At 29.0% G+C, this 23841-nt stretch overlaps 2 protein-coding genes across 4 annotated transcripts in view; both read right to left on the reverse strand.

Annotated features, from left to right (window-relative positions):
• The window catches only part of kuz (zinc-dependent metalloprotease kuz), a 532667-nt gene that overhangs the window by 503884 nt on the left and 4942 nt on the right, over window positions 1–23841 (reverse strand). The window lies entirely within an intron of this gene.
• LOC142224032 (septin-2) lies at window positions 19405–21728 on the reverse strand. Its single transcript, XM_075293843.1, has one exon. The coding sequence runs from the start codon at window positions 21480–21482 to the stop codon at window positions 20223–20225; it is 1260 nt and encodes a 419-aa protein (XP_075149958.1). The 5' UTR covers window positions 21483–21728; the 3' UTR covers window positions 19405–20222.

A 23841-nucleotide genomic window follows, 5' to 3' on the forward strand; every position in this document is an offset into this window, starting at 1 on the left:
TTAACATTTCAGAAGTTTTTGAGCTATATTATCACAAGATTTCGGCTATATATAGCCCCGATATTGGATCGCCTATATCTAAGAAACCGTTCTAGTGGAATTGACAAGACAATATGCCAGTAATAGATATTGGTTACGACAAAAAAAATCAAAATTCAAAATTGAAAAGTCTCATGTACAGTTTTTTAGCTATATTATCACCAGATATCGGTTATATATAGCCCCGATATTGGATCGCCTACATCTAAGAAACCGTTCTAGTGGAATTGACAAGACAATATGCCAGTAATAGATATTGGTTACGACAAAAAAATCAAAATTCAAAATTGAAAAGTCTCATGTACAGTTTTTGAGCTATATTATCACCAGATATCGGCTATATATAGCCTCGATATTGGATCGCCTATATCTATGAAACCATTTGAGAGGAATTGACCAGACAAAATGCCAGTAATAGATATCAGTTTGGCAAAAAACAAAAATTAAAACTTCAAAAGTCTCATGTACAGTTTTTGAGCTATATTATCGTCAGATATCGGCTATATATAGCCCTGATATTGGATCGCCTATATCTACGAAACCATTTGAGAGGAATTGACCAGACAAAATGCCAGTAATAGATATTATTTGTGGTAAAAAATTAAAATTAAAACTTCAAAAGTGTCTGAGCTATATTATCACAAGATATCGGCTATATATAGCCCCGATATTGGATCGCCTATATCTAAGAAACCGTTCTAGTGGAATTGACAAGACAATATGCCAGTAGTAGATGTTGGTTATTACAAAAAACCAAAATTAAAAATTCTAAAGTCTCATGTACAGTTTTTGAGCTATATTATCGTCAGATATCGGCAATGTATAGCCCCGATATTGGATCGCCTATATCTATGAAACCATTTGAGAGGAATTGATCAGGCAAAATTCCAGTAACAGATATTGGTTATTACAAAAAATCAAAATTCAAAAGTCAAAATTCAAAAGTCTAATGTACAGATATCGTGGCACCAGTTATCGGATATATAGATATGTGTGTGAAAATAAATTATAATGGATCTCGTTATAAAACCACAAAATAAGCGCCCCCTATATGTCAAAGTTGGAACTAAAGTTACATTATAATGGATTTATGGTCAAAAATAATTGTAACAAAATGCACAAAACGCGCAAATTAGTTAAAATAATATATCAGATTGTATAATATAGGTCGAACTCTATCCAAAAAGGCGTACCAATACTCCATAACAATCAGTGGTGTGGAGATATGGCCACTTTTATACAGTGGGTCGCAGACTGCAAACAAACAAGTGTGGGTTGACAAAACCAACTGGGAATAGAAGTAGAAATCGGGATCTACCAAACAACACAAGCCTTGTGTCCCGGACACGCTGGGGAGCCCAGATATTGCCCACTTTGTGTTATGGGCCACTCATCCTGGAAAGAAATTTCCAAATTTCTTCCAAATGGAAATATGTGGGCTGACCAAACCAACGTGGAATGGACATAGAAACCGAGATCTACTCAAAAACACAAACCTTGTGTTCCAGACCCGCTGGGGACCCGAGATATTGGCCACTTTGTGTTATGGGCCACTCATTCTGGAAAGAAATTTCCAAATTTCTTCCAAATGGAAATATGTGGGCTGACCATACCAACGTGGAATGAAAGTAGAAACCGAGATCTACTCAAGCACATAACTCATGTGTTCCAGACCCGCTGGGGAGCCAAGATATTGGCCATTTTGTGTTATGGGCCACTCATCCTGGAAAGAAATTTCCAAATTTCTCCCAAATGGAAATATGTGGGCTGACCAAACCAACGTGGAATGGAAGTAGTATATTCGCACACGTAACAGGTTGGCTGATAAGTCCCCGCACTGACACATAGATGGCGTCGCTAGTATTAAATGCATATTATTTCTATATAGTACCAACCTTCAAATGATTCGTGTCAAAATTTGCCGTCTGTAAGTCAATTAGTTTGTGAGATAGAGCGTCTTTTGTGAAGCAACTTTTTTTATTGTGAAAAAAAAATGGAAAAAAGGAATTTCGTGTTTTGATAAAATACTGTTTTCTGAAGGGAAAAAATACGGTGCAAGCAAAAACTTGGCGTGATAATGAGTTTCCGGACTCTGCCCCAGGGAAATCAACAATAATTGATTGGTATACAAAATTCCAGCGTGGTGAAATGAGCACGGAGGACGGTGAACGCAGTGGACGCCCGAAAGAGGTGGTTACCGACGAAAACATCAAAAAAATCCACAAAATGACTTTGAATGACCGTAAAATGAAGTTGATCGAGATAGCAGAGGCCTTAAAGATATCAAAGGAACGTGTTGGTCATATCATTCATCAATATTTGGATAAGCGGAAGCTCTGTGCAAAATGGGTGCCGCGCGAGCTCATATTTGACCAAAAACAACAAAGTGTTGATTCTGAGCGGTGTTTGCAGCTGTTAACTCGTAATAAACCCGAGTTTTTCCGTCGATATGTGACAATGAATGAAACATGGCTCCATCACTACACTCCTGAGTCCAATCGATAGTCGGCTGAGTGGACAGCGACCGGTGAACCGTCTCCGAAGCGTGGAAAGACTCAAAAGTCTGCTGGCAAAATAATGGCCTCTGTTTGTTGGGATGCGCATGGAATAATTTTTATAGATTATCTTGAGAAGGGAAAAACCATCAACAGTGACTATTATATGGCGTTATTGGAGCGTTTGAAGGTCGGAATCGCGCAAAACGGCCCCATATGAAGAAGAAAAAAGTGTTGTTCCACCAAGACAACACACCGTGTCACAAGTCATTGAGAACGATGGCAAAAATTCATGAATTTGGCTTCGAATTGCTTCCCCACCCACCGTATTCTCCAGATCTGGCCCCCAGCGACTTTTTCTTGTTCTCAGACCTCAAAAGGATGCTCGCAGGGAAAAAATTTTCTTGCAATGGAGAGGTGATCGCCGAAACTGATGCCTATTTTGAGGCAAAACCGAAGGAGTACTACCAAAATGGTATAAAAAAAATTGGAAGGTCGTTATAATCGTTGTATCGCTCTTGAAGGGAACTATGTTGAATAATAAAAACGAATTTTGACAAAAAAAAAATGTTTTTTTTTTGTTAGACCGGGGACTTATCAGCCAATCTGTTATAAAAAATTTTCTCAAAATTTTATTTCTATAGAAAATTTTGTCAAAAATTTATTTCTTTAAAAAATTTTGTCAAAATGTTATTTCTATAGAAAATTTTGTCAAAATTTTATTTCTATAGAAAATTTTGTCAAAATTTTATTTCTATTGAAAATTTTATCAAAATTTTATTTCTATAGAAACTTTTGTCAAAATTTTATTTTTATTGAAACTTTTATGAAAATTTTATTTCTATAGAAAATTTTCTCAAAATTTTATTTCTATTGAAAATTTTATCAAAATTTTATTTCTATTGAAAATTTTATCAACATTTTATTTCTATAGAAAATTTTGTCAAAATCTTATTTCCATCGAAATGTTGTAAAAATGTCTATCGAAAATTTTGTCAAAATTTTATTTCTATTGAAAATTTTGTCATAATTTTATTTCTATAGAAAATTTTGTCAACATTTTACTTCTATAGAAAATTTTGTCAAAATTTTATTTCTATAGAAAATTTTGTCAAAATTTTATTTCTATAGAAAATTTTGTCAAAATTTTATTTCTATAGAAAATTTTGTCAAAATTTTATTTCTATAGAAAATTTTGTCAAAATTTTATTTCTATTGAAAAATTTGTCAAAATATTATTTGTATAGAAAATTTTGTCAAAATTTTATTTCTATAGAAAATTTTGTCAAAATTTTATTTCTATAGAAAATTTTGTCAAAATTTTATTTCTATTGAAAAATTTGTCAAAATATTATTTGTATAGAAAATTTTGTCAAAATTTTATTTCTATAGAAAATGTTGTCAAAATTTTATTTCTATAGAAAATTTTGTCAGCGTTTTATTTCTATAGAAAATTTTTTCAAAATCTTATTTCTATAGAAAATTTTGTCACAATTTTATTTCCATCGAAATGTTGTAAAAATTTTATTTCTATAGAAAATTTTGTCAAAATTGTATATTTATAGATATAGTCCATTTTTGACTTCTGCCATTTTTTGGCCTTTGGAAGATGTTCCCATACCCCCTCTCCATCACATACAACCACCCTTCCCAAAAACCCACCAACATATGTTATCCCTACAAAAAAATAAACAATGTCTGATATCATTTAAGTGAACATTTCGAATTTGTGTTAATTTTTATTAATAACAAAAAACTACAGCCCCTGTTGCCCGCAAAAGGAGCAATGTCTCCAGACTACACATTTAAAATATTTACACATTCTTGCCTCTTCAACCCTACCAACACTCAACCATTATTCCCATGGATATGTTTTCTTCATCATCAGTCAGTCAGTGTAGCAATTTCTCATGCACATTTTTATCGCATTTGAGATGTGTGTGAAGATAAATTCGAATTTAAAATTGCGGCAGAGGCCTTAGCCGAGACACAAACCAGCACCTTCAATGTATTTTAAATTCGAATTTACTTTTTTAAATTCGAATTTAATTTTACAAATATATCCTTTTTTTGAAAACGCTAAGAATTTTTAAATGGAATTTGATAGAATTCGTTAAAGACGGCCCTGAGTATCCTTAATTTGAACAAATTTCATCACAAAAATAACTTAGAAACCGGCAAAATTAAAATTTTGTTTAACAAAAAAGGGACCATTGTGCGAAAACCGTTCGGGGTTCCAAAACGAAACCACCACCATTGGATAGGTCTTAGTGCGCACTATTCAAATTCGAAATAATTTCATTAGAAAAGTATTTCAGAAAGCGGGAAATTGGAAATTATTTTCCGAGTCAATTTTCACAAATGAGGCCACTGTGCGAAAACCCTTCGGGGTTCCGAAACGAAACTACCACCATTGGATAGGGGTTAGTACGTACTATTGAAATTCGAAATAATTTCATTAGAAAAGTATTTCAGAAAGCGGGAAATTGGAAATTATTTTCCGAGTCAATTTTCACAAATGAGGCCACTGTGCGAAAACCCTTCGGGGTTCCGAAACGAAACTACCACCATTGGATAGGGGTTAGTACGTACTATTGAAATTCGAAATAATTTCATTAGAAAAGTATTTCAGAAAGCGGAAAATTGAAAATTATTATCCCGGTTATTTTGCACAAATTTGAAAATACTTTTTCAACAAATTTTTACAACGGAGCCCACTGTGTGAAAACTAAGCCGCGTGCGGTATGGAGACTAGGTTCATTGGAAACGGCTTGAGATCAACTTTAATACCCACAAAAGTCTTCACAATATATAGATATAATAAAATTTTAAAGTTTTATTTAAATGTTAAAGAAACTTTTCTACACACAGAAAACAAATTTGTTGTGCCAACCAATTTTTTTGCCAACCAAATTATTTGGTCCCATCTACTATCAGAATATAACCGACAAAATTTGTTGAAGCAACCAATTGTTGTCTAACACAACAGTATATAAAATAGTTTAAAGAACTACATTTTGGGCACATTAATAGTCTAATTGGCAATCACAACCAATAAAATTGCATTCGTTTGTTAAAACAACTAACTATTTGCCCGATAACCAATGCTTGCGAATTTAAAGAAAAAATCCGTTGAATTCATTTTAGTTTTTATTTTATTATATATTAATGTATATTGTAGTTATTGATCAAAAAGGATCTTGTAAAAAGCCTTTTATGAAGGGTAAAAGATAACCCCATGAAATAGCTAAGGTGGAGATTTGCAAAATCTTCAAAAGCACAATCAAATATTTCCAGTTGTTGTTGTAGTACCATATTATCATAATTGGAAGCGTTCCATAGCAAATGAATAACATGGATTTTCCCAACTTCCGCCAATTGTCACGCCCATACATTAACTTTGTTAGTTCGACCACTCACAAACACGTGATCAATTTTCAGTGTGACTTGGGATTCAATCAGACTCATGAAGTTTTTCTTATATATCGGCAGCAGGGGAAAGTTGAGATTTTGAGACCGATGATGAGGCAGACAAACCTTATATTTACCTTTCCCAACCTCAGTAATGCTCACATTTGCTAAGATATCTCTACATATGTTATGGAAATTAAGAGAAATGTGTTATGGAAATTAAGAGAAATGGTGAAGAGTGAGTTGCAATTTGATGTTTATCTTACTTACCTTGAAAAAAAAATCTAACTTGATTTTTAAAATTTTATGTAATTAATGAAACAAAAGATTATTTGTTGTCATATATGTAGTCCATAGCAACAAGTTCCCTTTATAACTATCGAATCTGTTAACACAACTAACTTATTGACCAGACAGACTTTCTGTTGGGTTTGGTGACATATTGGCAAAACAAATTAGTTATCACAACAATATGGAATAAATTGAAATGGTTGCTTACTTCAATATATAAATAACGACCAATATTTAGTCGGGTGTACGAACTTTTAGTCACACAGCTATTATATTGGTTATAGAAACCATTAAACAAGGGAAGTAACTAACATTTATTCCAAACAACTAAAAATTGTAGGTCTCCACTATCTATTTGTTGTCGTACTTGAATTCCAACCAATTATTTCTCTGGGTGTATATATTGTCAATATTCGTTTTTGTATAAACACAAAATTTTTTTTCTGATTCAACCGCGACATTAATTTGATACACTTAATTATTTAATTGAAATGTCTTAAATCGCGAAAATGGCATTAAAAATATACTTGATTAAAAAATTAATTTATTTCTTTCTGATTCAATTGAAAATTTAATTGATGTTAGTTGCAAAACTCAATTAAGTTTTTCATTAAAAATGTAACTATTTTCAATTACATTCTTAACTGACTGTTTTTAATTTGATTACAAAATTGTTTGTTTGAAATAAATTTTTAGTTAAAAATCAAAAAAAAAATGTCCATCACTTTGTTAATTACTTAGTCTTCTGAGTTTGATTAAAAAGGCTATTGCTTCAATTAGTTTTCTATTTAAAACTTTTAAGATTATGAATTAACTTTGTTGTCATCTTGATTAAAAAGTTAATTGTATCAATTAGTTTATTAATGAAAAAATTTTAGACGTCTATCAACTTTTTAATAGGAAATGTGTTGGTGATATTTTTTCTGTGTAGAACTCACACTTTGGGAACAAGTGATATTTATCAATAAACTTTTATGTTGACTGCGTTTGAATGCGAAGAAGTAAAATTTTGCAATACTTTTACAAGAGAATATATCGCAAAATTAATTGCTCCAATCAATTTATAATTAAATTTTCAATTAAATATCAATCATCTATAACAACTAAAAAATTAGTCGTTCCAATTAAATTTTGTAATAGATTTTTATTTTACTTAAATAAATAATGAAATCAAATAAATTGTGGTGAAATAGATTTTAAATTAAATTACTATTTAAAACTTTAATTTAAAATATATTGGTTGTATTTTTGCTGTGTGATGAAGATTTGGTTGATTCGCGGTTCCGAATCGCAAAATTCAATTAAATCCATTGGTTCAATTAAAAGTGTAATTGATTAAGATCGCAAAACAAAATTTTTTCACTGAAGCAATTTTTTATTAATTTAATTTTTTTATTGAAATTGCTTACATAAGGAAATAGATAGCATAAATCACAGAATTAATTAGAAATTACAAAATTAAATTAATTAATTCGGAATTTACAATCAATTGTAGTGTTAATTCAACTAATTTTTAAATTAAGACAATAAACTGCTTGTCGTATCAGTACTAAAAATTAATTATATATAAAGACTATTTTATCGGAACAACCATTTTTCATATTCAGCATCCGTCTGTGGAACTCTCTACCATCGAATTTGCAAACAATTAGCAAATCCTAACACTTTCAAAATAAAATTAAATAATTTCTTAAACTCTCTGTAATTCTTAGTAATTAAAAAATCTTAGTAATTTAAAAATTTTGCAAAACCCTAAAAATTAAAAAAAAAATTATATTGCAAAATTTTCGATTATATTTTGCATTGAAAATCCTTTTTATTCAATAAAAATTGTTATTAGTATTTTAAGTTGAATCATTTTCTCTTTTTAATTTTGTAATTAATTGGGTCTTCAACTTTTTTATTGGAAATATTTTAGAAATATTTTTTCTGTGCAAGCATTTCACTTTAAGGTTTCTTGTAATTTCATAACAGTGCATACACAGAAAAATACCATCAAAATATTTCCAATTAAACTTTTACTTGAATTTAAAAATATTCAATTAAAAATTTAATTGGTTCAACAAATTTTTAAATTGAAATAAAAATCAATCACAAAAATTAATTGTATCAATTAATTTTTTAATTGGAACAAAAAATTTTTTAATTGATACTATCATTTCAATCGTTTAAGAAATTTCAATTAAAAATTAATTGGATCAATTACTTTTGTGATTGAATACAAAAAATATTTTTTTCTGTGTATGACTGATTCCGATTGAATATGAAAATATGTATACGGAAACTACAATAATTATTTCTACTAAATTTTCAATTATAATTTTAATTGCACAGGAATTTTTTCTTGATTCAATCCCGAAATCAATTGATCCAATTAATTTTCTAATTGAAATTGATTCAATAACAGAATTAATTTGAAATAAAAAATATTCTTGGTTAAAAAGTAATTGCTTTCTTGGCACTTTCACTTGATTTTTAATTGATTAAATTAAAAATTTGATTGATTTTGGTAGAAAACTCATTTTTTTTATTTGAGACAATCAATTAAATTATTTAATGAACTGCCAATTGAATTACAAAAAAAGAAAATAACATACATTCCTTAAAAAAGTGTTCATTTAGTAAGTAAAAGAAAATGTTGAACATGAATTTCGAAAGGTTTAGGCTTTAGGCTTTCACTCGGAAAATATTTTTCAATTTTCCGCTTTCTGAAATACTTTCCTAATGAACTTATTTCGAATTTGAATAGTACGCACTAACCCCTATCCAATGGTGGTAGTTTCGTTTTGGAACCCCGAACACCCGGAACATAATTTCCAATTTCCAGCTTTCTGAAATACTTTTCTAATGAAATTATTTCGAATTTGAATAGTGCGCACTAAGACCTATCCAATGGTGGTAGTTTCGTTTTGGAACCCCGAAGCGTTTTCGCACAGTGGTCTCACCTGTGTAAATTCACCCGGAAAATATTTTTCAATTTTCCGCTTTCTGAAATACTTTTCTAATGAAATTATTTCGAATTTGAATAGTACGCACTAACCCCTATCCAATGGTGGTAGTCTCGTTTTGGAACCCCGAACGGTTTTCGCACAGTGGTCTCACCTGTGTAAATTCACCCAGAAAATATTTTTCAATTTTCCGCTTTCTGAAATACTTTTCTAATGAAATTATTTCGAATTTGAATAGTACGCGCTAAGACCTATCCAATGGTGGTAGTTTCGTTTTGGAACCCCGAAGCGTTTTCGCACAGTGGTCCCACATGTGTAAATTCACCCGGAACATAATTTCCAATTTCCCGCTTTCTGAAATACTTTTCTAATGAAATTATTTCGAATTTGAATAGTACGCACTAACCCCTATCCAATGGTGGTAGTTTCGTTTTGGAACCCCGAACCGTTTTCGCACAGTGGTCTCACCTGTGTAAATTCACCCGGAAAATAATTTCCAATTTCCCGCTTTCTGAAATACTTTTCTAATGAAATTATTTCGAATTTGAATAGTACGCACTAACCCCTATCCAATGGTGGTAGTTTCGTTTTGGAACCCCGAACCGTTTTCGCACAGTGGTCTCACCTGTGTAAATTCACCCGGAAAATATTTTTCAATTTTCCGCTTTCTGAAATACTTTTCTAATGAAATTATTTCGAATTTGAATAGTACGCACTAAGACATATCCAATGGTGGTAGTTTCGTTTTGGAACCGCGAACCGTTTTCGCACAGTGGCCTCATTTGTGAAAATTGACCCGGAACATAATTTCCAATTTTCCGCTTTCTGAAATACTTTTCTAATGAACTTATTTCGAATTTGAATAGTGCGCACTAACCCCTATCCAATGGTGGTAGTTTCGTTTTGGAACCCCGAACGGTTTTCGCACAGTGGCCCTGTTGGTGTAAATTCAGTCGGAAAATATTTTGCAATTTTCCGCTTTCTGAAATACTTTTCTAATGAAATTATTTCGAATTTGAATAGTGCGCACTAAGACCTATCCAATGGTGGTGGTTTCGTTTTGGAACCCCGAACGGTTTTCGCACAATGGTCCCTTTTTTGTTAAACAAAATTTTAATTTTGCCGGTTTCTAAGTTATTTTTGTGATGAAATTTGTTCAAATTAAGGATACTCAGGGCCGTCTTTAACGAATTCTATCAAATTCCATTTAAAAATTCTTAGCGTTTTCAAAAAAAGGATATATTTGTAAAATTAAATTCGAATTTAAAAAATTAAATTCGAATTTAAAATTATATTGAAGGTGCTGGTTTGTGTCTCGGCTAAGGCCTCTGCCGCAATTTTAAATTCGAATTTATCTTCACACACATGCATTTGAGTATATTTTGTAGTTTCGTTGGCTGTGTTTTTTCCCCCGTCTTTCTTTACATTGATTGGTCTGAGTGTCGGGTTCCCGGAAAATAAATACAAAAAAATCATCTACTGGTGCTTGTTGCGTCCTATCGCTTGTATCGATTTGTAGAGATTTTTTTCATATTCTTTTTCTTTTTGAATTTCCTCTCAATTGATCTTAATGATTTTACAACCAATAAATGGAGAAGAATCGTTGTGATTCTTATCGTTGTCCCCATTCTTTCAGTTTGTGGCCATATGAACTATGGTGGGTGGCGGTGAGTATATATTTTACTGGTTATCCAAAACTTCTGGATTTTACCAAGGAAATGAAGTAAATGGAAAGTCCATTTACTTTGGGTTTACAAATCAATGATTTCATGACGCAGGCGATTTTTTTTAATGAAAAAATGGGTCGATTACAAGTCTCAAGTGGATGAAAGGTTTTTGGTTTTCATATAAGGGCTTTGTAATAAAAACATATTTCAATTCAATTCACATTTATTACTAAAGAAGAAATCATGTAGAAACAGTGGACATTCGGAGACTATATGAACACTGCGATGATTTTAATTTATGTAATTCTCGTAGGACTTGGAATTTAACTAAAAATATATATATCGAGTTTTAAACGTTCTAACGGAAACGTACCAAAAAGAACATTTTGTCAAATTTTATTTCTATAGAAAATTTTTGCAAAATTTTATATCTTTAGAAAGTTTTGTCAAAATTTTATTTCTATCGAAAATTTTATGAAAAATTTTATTTCTATAGAAAATTTTTTCAAAATTTTATTTCGATAGAAAATTTGTGCAAAATTTTATTTCGATAGAAAATTTGTGCAAAATTTTACTTCTATAAAATTTTTTTGCAAAATTTTATTTCTTTAGAAAATTTTATTTCTATAGAAAATTTCGTCAAAATGTTATTTCTTATAAAAAAATTTTGCAAAATTTTAGTTTTATAGAAAATTTTTGCAAAATTTTACTTCAATAAAAAAATTTTTGCGAAATTTTATTTCTATAGAAAATTTTTGCAAAATTTTATTTCTATAGAAAATTTTGTAAACATTTATTTCTATAGAAAATTTTGTAAAAAGTTTATTTCTATAGAAAATTTTGTCAAAGTTTTATTTCTATAGAAACTTTTTGCAATATTTTATTTCTATAGAAATTTTCTGCAAAATTTTATTTTTATAAAAAATTTTTGCAAAATTTTATTTCTATAGAAAATTTTGTCAAATTTTATTTATGTAGGAAATTTTGACAAAATTTTATTTCTATAGAAAATTTTATTACTATAGAAAATTTTGTCAAAATTTTTTCAAAACTTTATTTCTATAGACATTTTTTGCAAAATTTTATTTATGGAGGAAATTTTATTTCTATAGAAAATGTTGTCAAATTTTTTTGTGTAGGAAATTTTGTCAACATTTTGTTACTGTAAAAAGTTTTTGCAAAATTCTATTTCTATAGAAAATTTTCTTAAAATTTTATTTCTATAGAAACATTTTTAAAAATTTTATTTCTATAAAAACTTTTGTCAAAATATATTTCTATGGAAAATGTTCTCAAAATTTTATTTCTATAGAAAATTTTTACAAAATTTTATTTCTATAGAAATTTTTTGCAAAATTTTATTTTTATAAAATAATTTCTATTGAAAATTTTTGAAAAATTTTATTTCTATAGAAAATTTTGTGAAAATTTTATTTATGTAGGAAATTTCAATACAAAATACTCAAAATTTTTTTTGTGTAGGAAATTTTGTCAACATTTTATTTCTATAGAAAATTTTTGGAAAATTTTATTTCTATAGAAAATTTTTGCAAAATTTTATTTCTATAGAAAATGTTGTCAAATTTTATTTATGTAGGAAATTTTGTCAAAATTTTATTTATGTAGGAAATGTAGTCAACATTTTTTTCTGTAAAAAATTTTTGCAAAATTTTATTTCTATAGAAAATGTTCTTAAAATTTTATTTCTATAGATTTTTTTTTCAAAATTTTATTTCTATAGAAAATTTTGTCACAATTTTTTCAAAAATTTATTTCTATAGAATTTTTTTCAAAATTTTATTTCTATAGAAAATTTTTCCAAATTTTATTTCTATAGAAATTTTTTGCAAAATTTTATTTGTGGAGGAAATTTTATTTCTATAGAAAATATTGTCAATTTTTTTTTTGTGTAGGAAATTTTGTCAACATTTTGTTTCTGTAAACAATTTTTGCAAAATTTTATTTCTATAGAAAATTTTCCTAAAATTTTATTTCTATAGAAACATTTTTAAAAATTTTATTTCTATAGAAACCTTTGACAAAATTTTATTTCTATAGAAACTTTTGTCAAAATATATTTCTATAGCAAATTTTCTTAAAATTTTATTTCTATAGAAATTTTTCTCAAAATTTTACTTCTAAAGAAAATTTTTGTAAAATTTTATTTCTATAGAAATTTTTTGCAAAATTTTATTTTTATAAAAAAATTTGCAAAATTTTATTTCTATAGAAAAATTTTTGCAAAATTTTATTTCTATAGAAAATTTTGTCGAATTTTATTTATGTAGGAAATTTTGTCAAAATTTTATTTATGTCGGAAATGTTATTAACATTTGGTTTCTGTACAAAATTTTTGCAAAATTTTATTTCTATAGAAAATTTTCTTAAAATTTTATTCCTATAGAAATTTTTCTCAAATTTTTATTTCTATAGGAAATTTTGTCAACATTTTTTCAAAAATTTATTCCTATAGAAAATTTTGCCAAATTTTATTTCTATAGAAAATTTTTGCAAAATTTTATTTATGGAGGAAATTTTATTTCTATTGAAAATTTTGTCAATTTTTTTTTGTGTAGGAAATTTTGCAACATTTTGTTTCTGTAAAAAATTTTTGCAAAATTTTATTTCTATAGAAAATTTTCTTAAAATTTTATTTCTATAGAAAAATTTTTAAAAATTTTATTTCTATAGAAACTTTTGTCAAAATTTTATTTCTATAGAAATTTTTCTCAAAATTTTATTTCTATAGAAAATTTTGCCAATATCTTATTTCTATAGAAATTTTCTGCAAAATTTTATTTTTATAAAAAATTTTTGCAAAATTTTATTTCTATAGAAAATTTTGTCAAATTTTATTTATGTAGGAAATTTTGACAAAATTTTATTTCTATAGAAAATTTTATTACTATAGAAAATTTTGTCAAAACTTTTTCAAAACTTTATTTCTATAGAAAATTTTTCCAAATTTTATTTCTATAGACATTTTTTGCAAAATTTTATTTATGGAGGAAATTTTATTTCTATAGAAAATGTTGTCAAATTTTTTGTGTAGGAAATTTTGTCAACATTTTGTTACTGTAAAAAGTTTTTGCAAAATTTTATTTCTATAGAAAATTTTCTTAAAATTTTATTTCTATAGTAACATTTTTAAAAATTTTATTTCTATAAAAACTTTTGTCAAAATTTTATTTCTTTAGAAACTTTTGTCAAAATATATTTCTATAGAAAATTTTCTTAAAATTTTATTTCTATAGAAATTTTTCTCAAAATTTTATTTTTATAGAAAATTTTTGCAAAATTTTATTTCTATAGAAATTTTTTGCAAAATTTTATTTTTATAAAAAAATTTTGCAAAATTTTATTTCTATAGAAAATTTTTGAAAAATTTTATTTCTATAGAAAATTTTGTTAGAATTTAATTTCTGTAGAAAATTTTGTGAAAATTTTATTTATGTAGGAAATTTCAATACAAAATACTCAAAAATTTTTTTTGTGTAGGAAATTTTGTCAACATTTTGTTTCTATAACAAATTTTTGCAAAATTTTATTTCTATAGAAATTTTTTTGCAAAATTTTATTTGTATAAAAAAATTTTGCAAAATTTTATTTCTATAGAAAAATTTTGAAAAATTTTATTTCTATAGAAAATTTTGTTAAAATTTAATTTCTATTGAAAATTTTGTGAAAATTTTATTTATGCAGGAAATTTCAATACAAAATATTCAAAATTTTTTTTTGTGTAGGAAAATTTGTCAACATTTTGTTTCTATAACAAATTTTTGCAAACTTTTATTTCTATAGAAAATTTTTTGCAAAATTTTATTTCTAATTATACAATTATTTTTCGAGCTTTATGGACAAATATAGATTAAGGAACATGGTTAATAGAGCCATTGAAAAGAAAACGCCAGATACCAATCTATACACGCCTGGACTGTACATGTTTCGGTTCGGGCGAATGAACCTTTCCACAGCCTTTAGTATAGATCTGGCTGGGAGAGATAACTCAATTTTGGGCCCTTTATGCTAACTCCTTATGGAGAAAACATTTGGGAAATTTCCTCTTACAAATTGAATCATCTTTTCTCCCACTGTACTTCATCTTTTCATATAACTTACAAGTCCCTTAATCTTATTTTTATTTCGTTTTGTTACATAGTAATGCATCAACACGAAATTTATTTTTAGAAAACTAATTTGTTAGAATTCACCTAAGTGGTGAACAGTCGAACAATGCTTATTGTTTCTACAGTCAACTACAACATATGACAATTAACAGAAACTGCATTACTATGTAACAAAACGAAATAAAAATAAGATTAAGGGACTTGTAAGTTATATGAAAAGATGATGTACAGTGGGAGAAAAGATGATTCAATTTGTAAGAGGAAATTTCCCAAATGTTTTCTCCATAAGGAGTTAGCATAAAGGGCCCAAAATTGAGTTATCTCTCCCAGCCAGATCTATACTAAAGGCTGTGGAAAGGTTCATTCGCCCGAAACGAAACATGTACAGTCCAGGCGTGTACAGATTGGTATCTGGCGTTTTCTTTTCAATGGCTCTATTAACCATGTTCCTTAATCTATATTTGTCCATAAAGCTCGAAAAATAATTGTATAATTAGATATAATGCATTTGGACGTCAATTGCCTGTTTCATTATCAGGCTAACATGAAATATAATAAAATTTTATTTCTATAGAAAATTTTTTGCAAAATTTTATTGCTATAGAAAATGTTGTCTAAGTTTTATTTCTATAGAAAATTTTTGCAAAATTTTATTTCGATAGAAAATTTTGTCAAATTTTATTTATGTAGGAAATTTTGTCAAAATTTTATTTATGAAGGAAATGTTGTTTCTGCAAAAAATTTTTGCAAAATTTTAGTTCTATACAAAATGTTCTTAAATCTTTATTTCTATTGATTTTTTTTCAAAATTTTATTTCTATAGAAAATTTTGTCACAATTTTTTCAAAATTTTATTTCTATAGAAAATTTTTCCAAATTTTATTTCTATAGAAATTTTTTGCAACATTTTATTTGTCGAGGAAATTTTATTTCTATAGAAAATATTGTCAAATTTTTACTTCTAAAGAAAATTTTTGTAAAATTTCATTTCTATAGAAATTTTTTGCAAAATTTTATTTTTATAAAAAAATTTGCAAAATTTTATTTCTATAGAAAAATTATTGCAAAATTTTATTTCTATAGAAAATTTTGTCGAATTTTATTTATGTAGGAAATTTTGTCAAAATTTTATTTATGTCGGAAATGTTAACATTTGGTTTCTGTAAAAAATTTTTGCAAAATTTTAGTTTTATAGAAAATTTTCTTAAAATTTTATTTCTATAGAAATTTTTCTCAAAATTTTATTTCTATAGAAAATTTTGTCAAAATTTTTTCAAAATTTTATTCTTATAGAAAATTTTGCCAAATTTTATTTCTATAGAAAATTTTTGCAAAATTTTATTTATGGAGGAAATTTTATTTCTATTGAAAACTTTGTCAATTATTTTTGTGTAGGAAATTTTGCAACATTTTGTTTCTGTAAAAATTTTTATTTAATTTTATTTCTATAGAAAATTTTCTTAAAATTTTATTTCTATAGAAAATTTTGTCAAATTTTATTTATGTAGGAAATTTTGTCGAAATTTTATTTATGTCGGAAATGTTATCAACATTTGGTTTCTGTAAAAAATTTTGTCAAAATTTTATTTATTTATTAATCGAATTTTAACGAAAACGTCGATATATAATTGAAATTAAAATGTGATGTAGCTCCTTATGTGCGATATAGAACTTCCGCTAAGGATTCCAAAGCCGACATCTCAAAAGACGACTTTCTAAATGTTTAAGTCAAATTTTCAAAAATGGAAAAGTCAACCTTTCCAAGATTCGAACTTTTCGAATTTTCAAAACTTACAAAAAGTCAAATAGTCGACATGTTTATTCGGATTACAAACTCCGCCATGAACACACACCACGAAAATTCGAATTGAGTTAAAATCGAACTTATATAGCAAAGAGCCATCTTCCACTTTTGGACAGTGACAAAAAATTCAGTTAGTCCCCAAACACATTTTTGATTACTATGTAAATAAAAACAAGTATTGTTTTTTTTTTAATTTTTTAATAGTTGCTTTTTAATTATTTATTTTTTTATATATATTTAGCGATGAAGCTTAATAATAATTTATTATTTAATATAAATTCTATTTTTTTTACTCGTATCAATAATGGGGATGAAAAAAAGCAAATTTTGAAATTTGTAACTAACAATCTTTAGAATTTTTCCTTCATACACACAAAAAATAAAGTTACCAAACAGATGCAATTAAAATATTAATTGAACTTAAAAATTTTTTGATTACAAATTTAAATAGTTCAACATATTTTTTAATTGAAGCGAAAATGTATCACAGAAATTAATAGTATCCAATTCGGGATGCATAGTATGAATGTTAATTATACTCCATGTATAAAAATTTCATGTAAATCAGAGTGAAACATGGGATTATGGGGCCATCTACGTTCATATCGAGCGAAAGATATACACATATGGTCAAAATAATAAGTACATGTTGGCATTTTTTCTTCTTTGTCCTAACTCTTAACATATTTTTTAATTTGGTGTTGTAACTACGTCATGTAACTAAAGTTCAATATTGGCAGCACTGATTCAATAACAAACAAAAAACGCAAAAATGTCATTATTTTTGTTTCCTGTGTTTTCTTTGTGATGAAGCGCTTTATTTGGTTGGTCAAAAAAATAAGTACATTGTGTGTTTTTATATGAAAATTTTAAAATTTAGCAAAAAGTTTGTTATTGTGTTTTTAGTGGCGATGAATTGAATGCCAATTTAATAAAAATTAGTTACTAGATGATCCGAAAAAGTCATTGTAGTAGAAAAGAAAAGACTGATTTTAGCTCTAAGAATTGAGGGTAAAATCTCTTTGAACGACCGTCAAATCTTTTAAGAGATCGTTACTTTGTGTTCAAAAACCCTACAGAAAAGAAGTTCTGCGAATATACGTGGAAAACCATGCAAGACACTTCGAAAAACAGATAATCTTTTTGTCACTCTCCCAAAAAAAAAAGACCCTTTCAAATCATCCCGACAAATTTCTGCTGAAATAGGTAATGTGATATCTGCACGATCTATTTGGCGGCAATTAGTGCATGCCAAATTACCCTGCCAAACAGTCAGAAAAGTTCCTATGCTACGGAAAAAAAAATTGTAAGATGAGACTATGCTTCGCCAGAAAACATTTTAGGTGGTCAGGAAGGGTAGGTGAGAGAAAATGGCGCAATATCTTGTGGAGCGATGAAACTAAAAATATTCCGAAATGGTGGTAGTCGTAATGTCCGTCGACCCCAAGGAAAAGAATTTCATATGCGCTTCACAAAAATGACGGTCAAGCTTGGGAGCGGGAACATAGTGGTATGGGACCGATTTTTCTGGTATGGCCTAGGTCGAATTTATCGCATTTCTTATAAAATGACCCCGTTCCAATATAGAAATATATTGGCCTAGGTCGAATTTATCGCATTACTTATAAAATGACCCCGTTCCAATAGAATAGAAATATATTGGAGAACACAATGCTGCCGTACGCAGAAGAAAACATACCTCTAAGGTGGGTGTTTCAACAAGACAACGATCCTAAACACATTTCTCGCTTTATTAAAAATTTGTTCCAAGCCAATGACATAACCCTTCTATATTGGCCTACTCGGTCACCAGACCCATTGAAAATCTTTGGGGAGAGTTAAAGCACAGAATTGGGAATGAAACATTTAAAAATAAACAAGAACTTTGTGCATGGTATGAAAACTCAGATAAAACCAGTCGGAATCTTGTAAGCAGTATGTCGAAGCGAGTATAAAATGTTATCAAAATAAAGTTGGATACACTGGTTATTGATAATGTAACAAAATTATGTTCAATTTAAACAACAACAAAAAATTAAGTAGACCTGTATATTTTACGATTTAGAAAATGTTTTTGTTTGGTTTTGGAGCCTCTTGGATGAGCAAATTTCATCCGAGTGAGTTGAAATTTGGTACATTGTGCTAGTATATGGCCGTTAACAACCATGCCTAACTAGGTCCATATCGGTCTATAGTTATATATAGCCCTCAGATAAATCGATCCCCAATCACACAAAAATTGGTCCATATCAAGTTCATATGTTAATTGTATATAGCCCCCATATAAGCGACACCCATATTTCAATTCTGGCCATATTTCAATTTCTAGCCGAAAGGCAAATCTTCGATATAGTTATAGTCTATATAAATGTGTTATATTTATTTTTTTAATGTTAAGCCTAGAAACCGCGAACTAGGATCTACAGACAAATTGGTAGCCCTTTCGTCGATCTAAAGGCAGTGAGACAGCATATCCAATCAGGGATATATTAGTAATCTCTTATAAAACACTATGAGATTTAATTATTCTCCTCCTGTATTTTTATAAGGATGTAGTGCGTGTCATTCCCTGATCCACCCAAGAATTTGATTCACAAATTTCCAAATAAATATAAAAACTGGTTTAGATTAAATTGCAAATATTTTTCTTTTAATTCTTATTATTTATTTTATTGTTTACAATACTAACGGTAATAATAAAGATAAAATATATGTGGAATTAAAAAAAGTAATTTTTTTGTGTCGGAATATCGAATAGCTTTAAATAAGTAAAGGTAAATGAACAATTTTTATTAAATAGAAAATGTTTTCTTTGTCTTGTCTAGTATAAGGTTTCCCCCATTTTTTCTTATGGTATGCTTAAAGTATAGCAAATAAAATACATGGGGCCAGTATCATTTGATCCATCGTGTCTTATTGATTTTTCAATAAAATTTTGAAAATATTAAAATTTAATGAAAATCATAAAATATAGTTTCTCTACATAATTTGAGACCTGGGACTGTTGTGATTTAGCTTAGTTATCCATTAAACAATAATAGAAAGCTTAATTAATAAAATGTTTTTTGCCATAATTGTAACATTTGGAAATTTCGTTGTGAGCAAACCCCACATTGGTGAGGCATTAGGTTAAGGAAAAAACAAAGAGGGTTTGTAATGTTGGAGGGGTGAGTGGGATTGGGTAAGTGGGCGCCCACTTTGTATGATGATAAAGCAAAAAGTATACGTTAGCTTTTTGTGTTTTGTGTGTGTGTGTTGCTGTGTGGGGGTATTTTCTGTTTGCTTTCATTTATGTGCGTCTGGCATATTAAAAACTAAACAATTCTTGATAATAATGTCGCGGTAATTGCAGTTTTCAGATTGCTTGTATATATAAAACAAACAAAACAAAATGCAAAAAATTTCTCTCCCTTATGGGTGGTTGTAGCGAAAACAAAAATCTACTTCTTTTTGCTTTTGCCCAAAGTCAGGGTGTGGTGTGATGTGGCCAATTGGGCCTTGCGTCTGGTAAACTCCAAAAAGTCTTCTTCCAATTTCTTACGAGATTCCTCCAGTTTACGCTTCTCTTCAGCATGATCCTTTTTCAATTTCTCAAATTTGGCATGTAATTCCTTCTCGGATTCTTTCAGCTCAGCCTCCTTTTCTTTGACTCGTTGGACAAACATTTGACGTACCTCTTCCTCTTTGGCTTGTAGCTCGGCCAAATGATTGGATCTCTTGGCTTCAAATGTTTGCTGGAATGATATGGGCTTATTGTCTGAATCCACATCGGAGAAACCCATTTCCTCCAAACGTTTCTGGCGATACAATTCGTAGTGGCGTGTATGGGTCTTCTCACGCATATCTTCCATATTGGTGCGTATCAACATTTCGCGCAATTTAACAAAATCACAATGGGTCTCATTTTCCACTTGAACCGTACCCCAGGGATATTGACGGGCCCTTATCAGTTTATTGCCAACCTTAATGAACTCTGTGGAACCCACCACGGCAAAGGGAACATGGTCATTCATGGACTGATTAGTTTCGGCAACTGTCTCATCATCTGTGGGAAATTGATAGATGTGTACGCCATTATTCGATAGCTCCTGCATGATTTTCGATTTGAAACGTTGCAACTCTGCCTTGGAAATGGTATCAGCCTTAGCTATTATGGGTATGATATTCACTTTGCTGTCCAATTTCTTCATGCACACCAAATCCAAACTTTTCAAACCATGTCCAGTGGGACATATGAAATAGAGACAGACATGTATGCGAGAATCATGGCAACCCACTAGTGAACGTTTTATCTTCAGTTCCTCCTGTAGATAGGCCTCAAATTGGGCATCAATATAATCCACCACCGCTTTGAATGAGTCATCCTTGTTGATTTGATCGCCATAGCCCACAGTATCGCATATGGTTAACTTCAAACGTACATTGCTTTCCTGCAGCTCGTAAGTATGGGCCTTCAATTTCACATTGGGTAATGTATGCGAACTGGGTGTGGACTCGAAGCTGGTATTGAACAATGTATCCATCATTGTTGATTTACCCAGGCCCGTCTCACCAATACACATAACATTGAAGACAAAACCATTCTGCACCGATTTATTAACCAATTGGTCGGGAAGACTATCAAAGCCTACATGTCCGGAAAGTTTTAGGGACCTTAGATGTGGCTCCTTTTTGGCATAGATTTCAACTTCGGCAGTCATAGTTTCACTTTTTTAACTTGTAAAAGATTTTCGCTTCTTCCTTCTTTGTGTCTTGTTAGAAAATAATTTCTAATTTCACTCGTTTTATTGGATTTCTTTTTATCTGTTCAATTGTCGCTTTGGATTCTTTTCGATTCACTTTCAAAAAACGTTCAGTGTGTTGTTGTGTTGTCTTCGAACTGATAAAATTTTTTCAATCAGAATGAAATGCATCAGCGCACTACCTACCACACAAAAATTATACTTCCACATCATGTTCGCTTTCTACATTGCTCATCATGCCAGAAACCACTAGTCATCTCTTTCACTCTCATCAACAACAAACGAGAATTGTCAATTTTTGTATACATTTTTAAAGTGAGACAAAGTGCTATTTTGACAGCTACTTCATGACTACTATTGATTTTAACCTACGCAATGTACTGAGAACTGGTCAAATTTAATGAAAGAGAATGAATGAAATTGACTCTCTTTAAATAGTTCTCTCACATAATAAACACACATAAAAAATGCAGAACGAAAACAACAAATACAAGAAATGTCTACTCATTTTTCGTTTGTTTATGCTTTAGTTTTGTTTTTGTTGTTTAATATTTATTTTGTGAGCTTCCATAAATTGCAGTAAAAGAAAATAATGAAGGTGGGCAAAAGTTAAAAACGGGAATCAAATTTATTGTGTATAATTAATCATTAAATGATTTTTTTTCCAATTTTGAGAGCAACTAGTGTTGCCATCATAATTATTAGTATTACAAAGAAAGGACTCAACAGGAAGATGTTATGAAGCCTTAATATGGGAAATCAACCATTTTTCTTAGTGTTTTACATACATACTGTAGAAATCGCCTATTTTGACTTCTTACGGCCATTTTCATGTAGCTCCGTTATGCTTTAACTGCCAGTTAACAGAAAGTAAATTGGAAATATCTTCTCTTCGGTTAACTTTAACTGAAAAATTTTGGTCAGTTAATTTCCTAGCTGGCCTATGGAATATAAAGGCAAAATGACAGCTTCGTCCATAATACGGTTTAAAAGTTGGTTAGTTAACGGAACACTAACGGAGCTTTATGAAAATGGGGGTTAATGTCATTTTTGTATGAGAGAGGATTTTAAATCTGCAAAAAAGTGAAACAGGGCCTATATGACATTCCACGGAACCTATCTACAAGTTGTTAAAATTTGAGGAAGAAAATGTAAAGTAAATTTTTTATCGGAAAAGCCTAGTTTTGGAGATATTGGCCCCGGGTGTAAATAATACTTTTTAGAGATAAAATGTAAAGTAAAAATTTTGCCTAGTTTTCGAGATATTGACAACTGGAAATTTATATATTGTTTTGTTAGTTTTGGTTAATATAACCGCAATACGAAAAAAGAATCGTTATTTGGGCTTAGATTTCGAAATTTTTGCCATTTTGTAAAAGTTATCGATATTCTATGTAATGTTTGATTTTTTTTGTATGTTTTTGATATTTCGCCCCAATAGTCTTTCTAAAGTCATTTTTTTTTTTTATCAAATTCATAATTCGAAAGTTACTACTAGCAGTAACGGTGAACTAATTAAAAGCAAGCGAGTTCACGTTAGCGAACTTCAGCGAATTTCAGAACAAAACATATCCATATTCGGGAGGTTTACACGTTCTAGTTTGAGATTATTTTATTTTTGTTATTAGTATTATTAAAATTCATGAAAAAATTAAAAACAAAGAGATCGAACAAATATCAGTGGGTATAGAATTATAAAGCAATTAATAATAAAAATTCACAAAAAAAGCCAAACTAGATCACTTAAAAATTCAGTATGTGTATTTGTACTTGGCAATGTGAATCTGCTTTTAACGTCAAATTTCATGTTTTTCAGCGATATGGAATAGTCATTGTATGAAAAAGCGTGTTCACGTTACCGCAAGTGCACTGTATTAGTAAAAGCGCCGGAAACGAAAAATTATTTATATTCGCTCCAATGGTCTTTCTAAAGGCCGGTATACACCTCTAGCGAAAAATTTCATTCGCATAAGAAATGCATTGCTATTTACGCTAACGAAATTTTCGGTAGCGTTCAATTTCGTAAGCTGGTACGCACCTCTAATGAAAATAACAGGGTTGTCAAAAGCATATTTTGGCAGAAAACATTTAATTTATTACAATCATAGTGTTCGTAAAAGTTTTAAAAGGTCTGTAAATAATAAACAATTTATTTGAGGAATATTTGGAACATATATTAACAATTTTTAAAAGCGATTAGCTGGTTTAAAATTTGTGTACACATCCCTGTTTTTTTGTTGTAGACTTAAATAAATTTTTGCTACCGAAAATTTCGCTAGAGGTGCATACCGGCCTTAAAGTCCGTCTGCTTTATCGA

The sequence above is a fragment of the Haematobia irritans genome, chromosome 2 (genome assembly GCF_050003625.1).
Source record: "Haematobia irritans isolate KBUSLIRL chromosome 2, ASM5000362v1, whole genome shotgun sequence".
In the NCBI taxonomy this organism is placed as follows: domain Eukaryota; kingdom Metazoa; phylum Arthropoda; class Insecta; order Diptera; family Muscidae; genus Haematobia; species Haematobia irritans.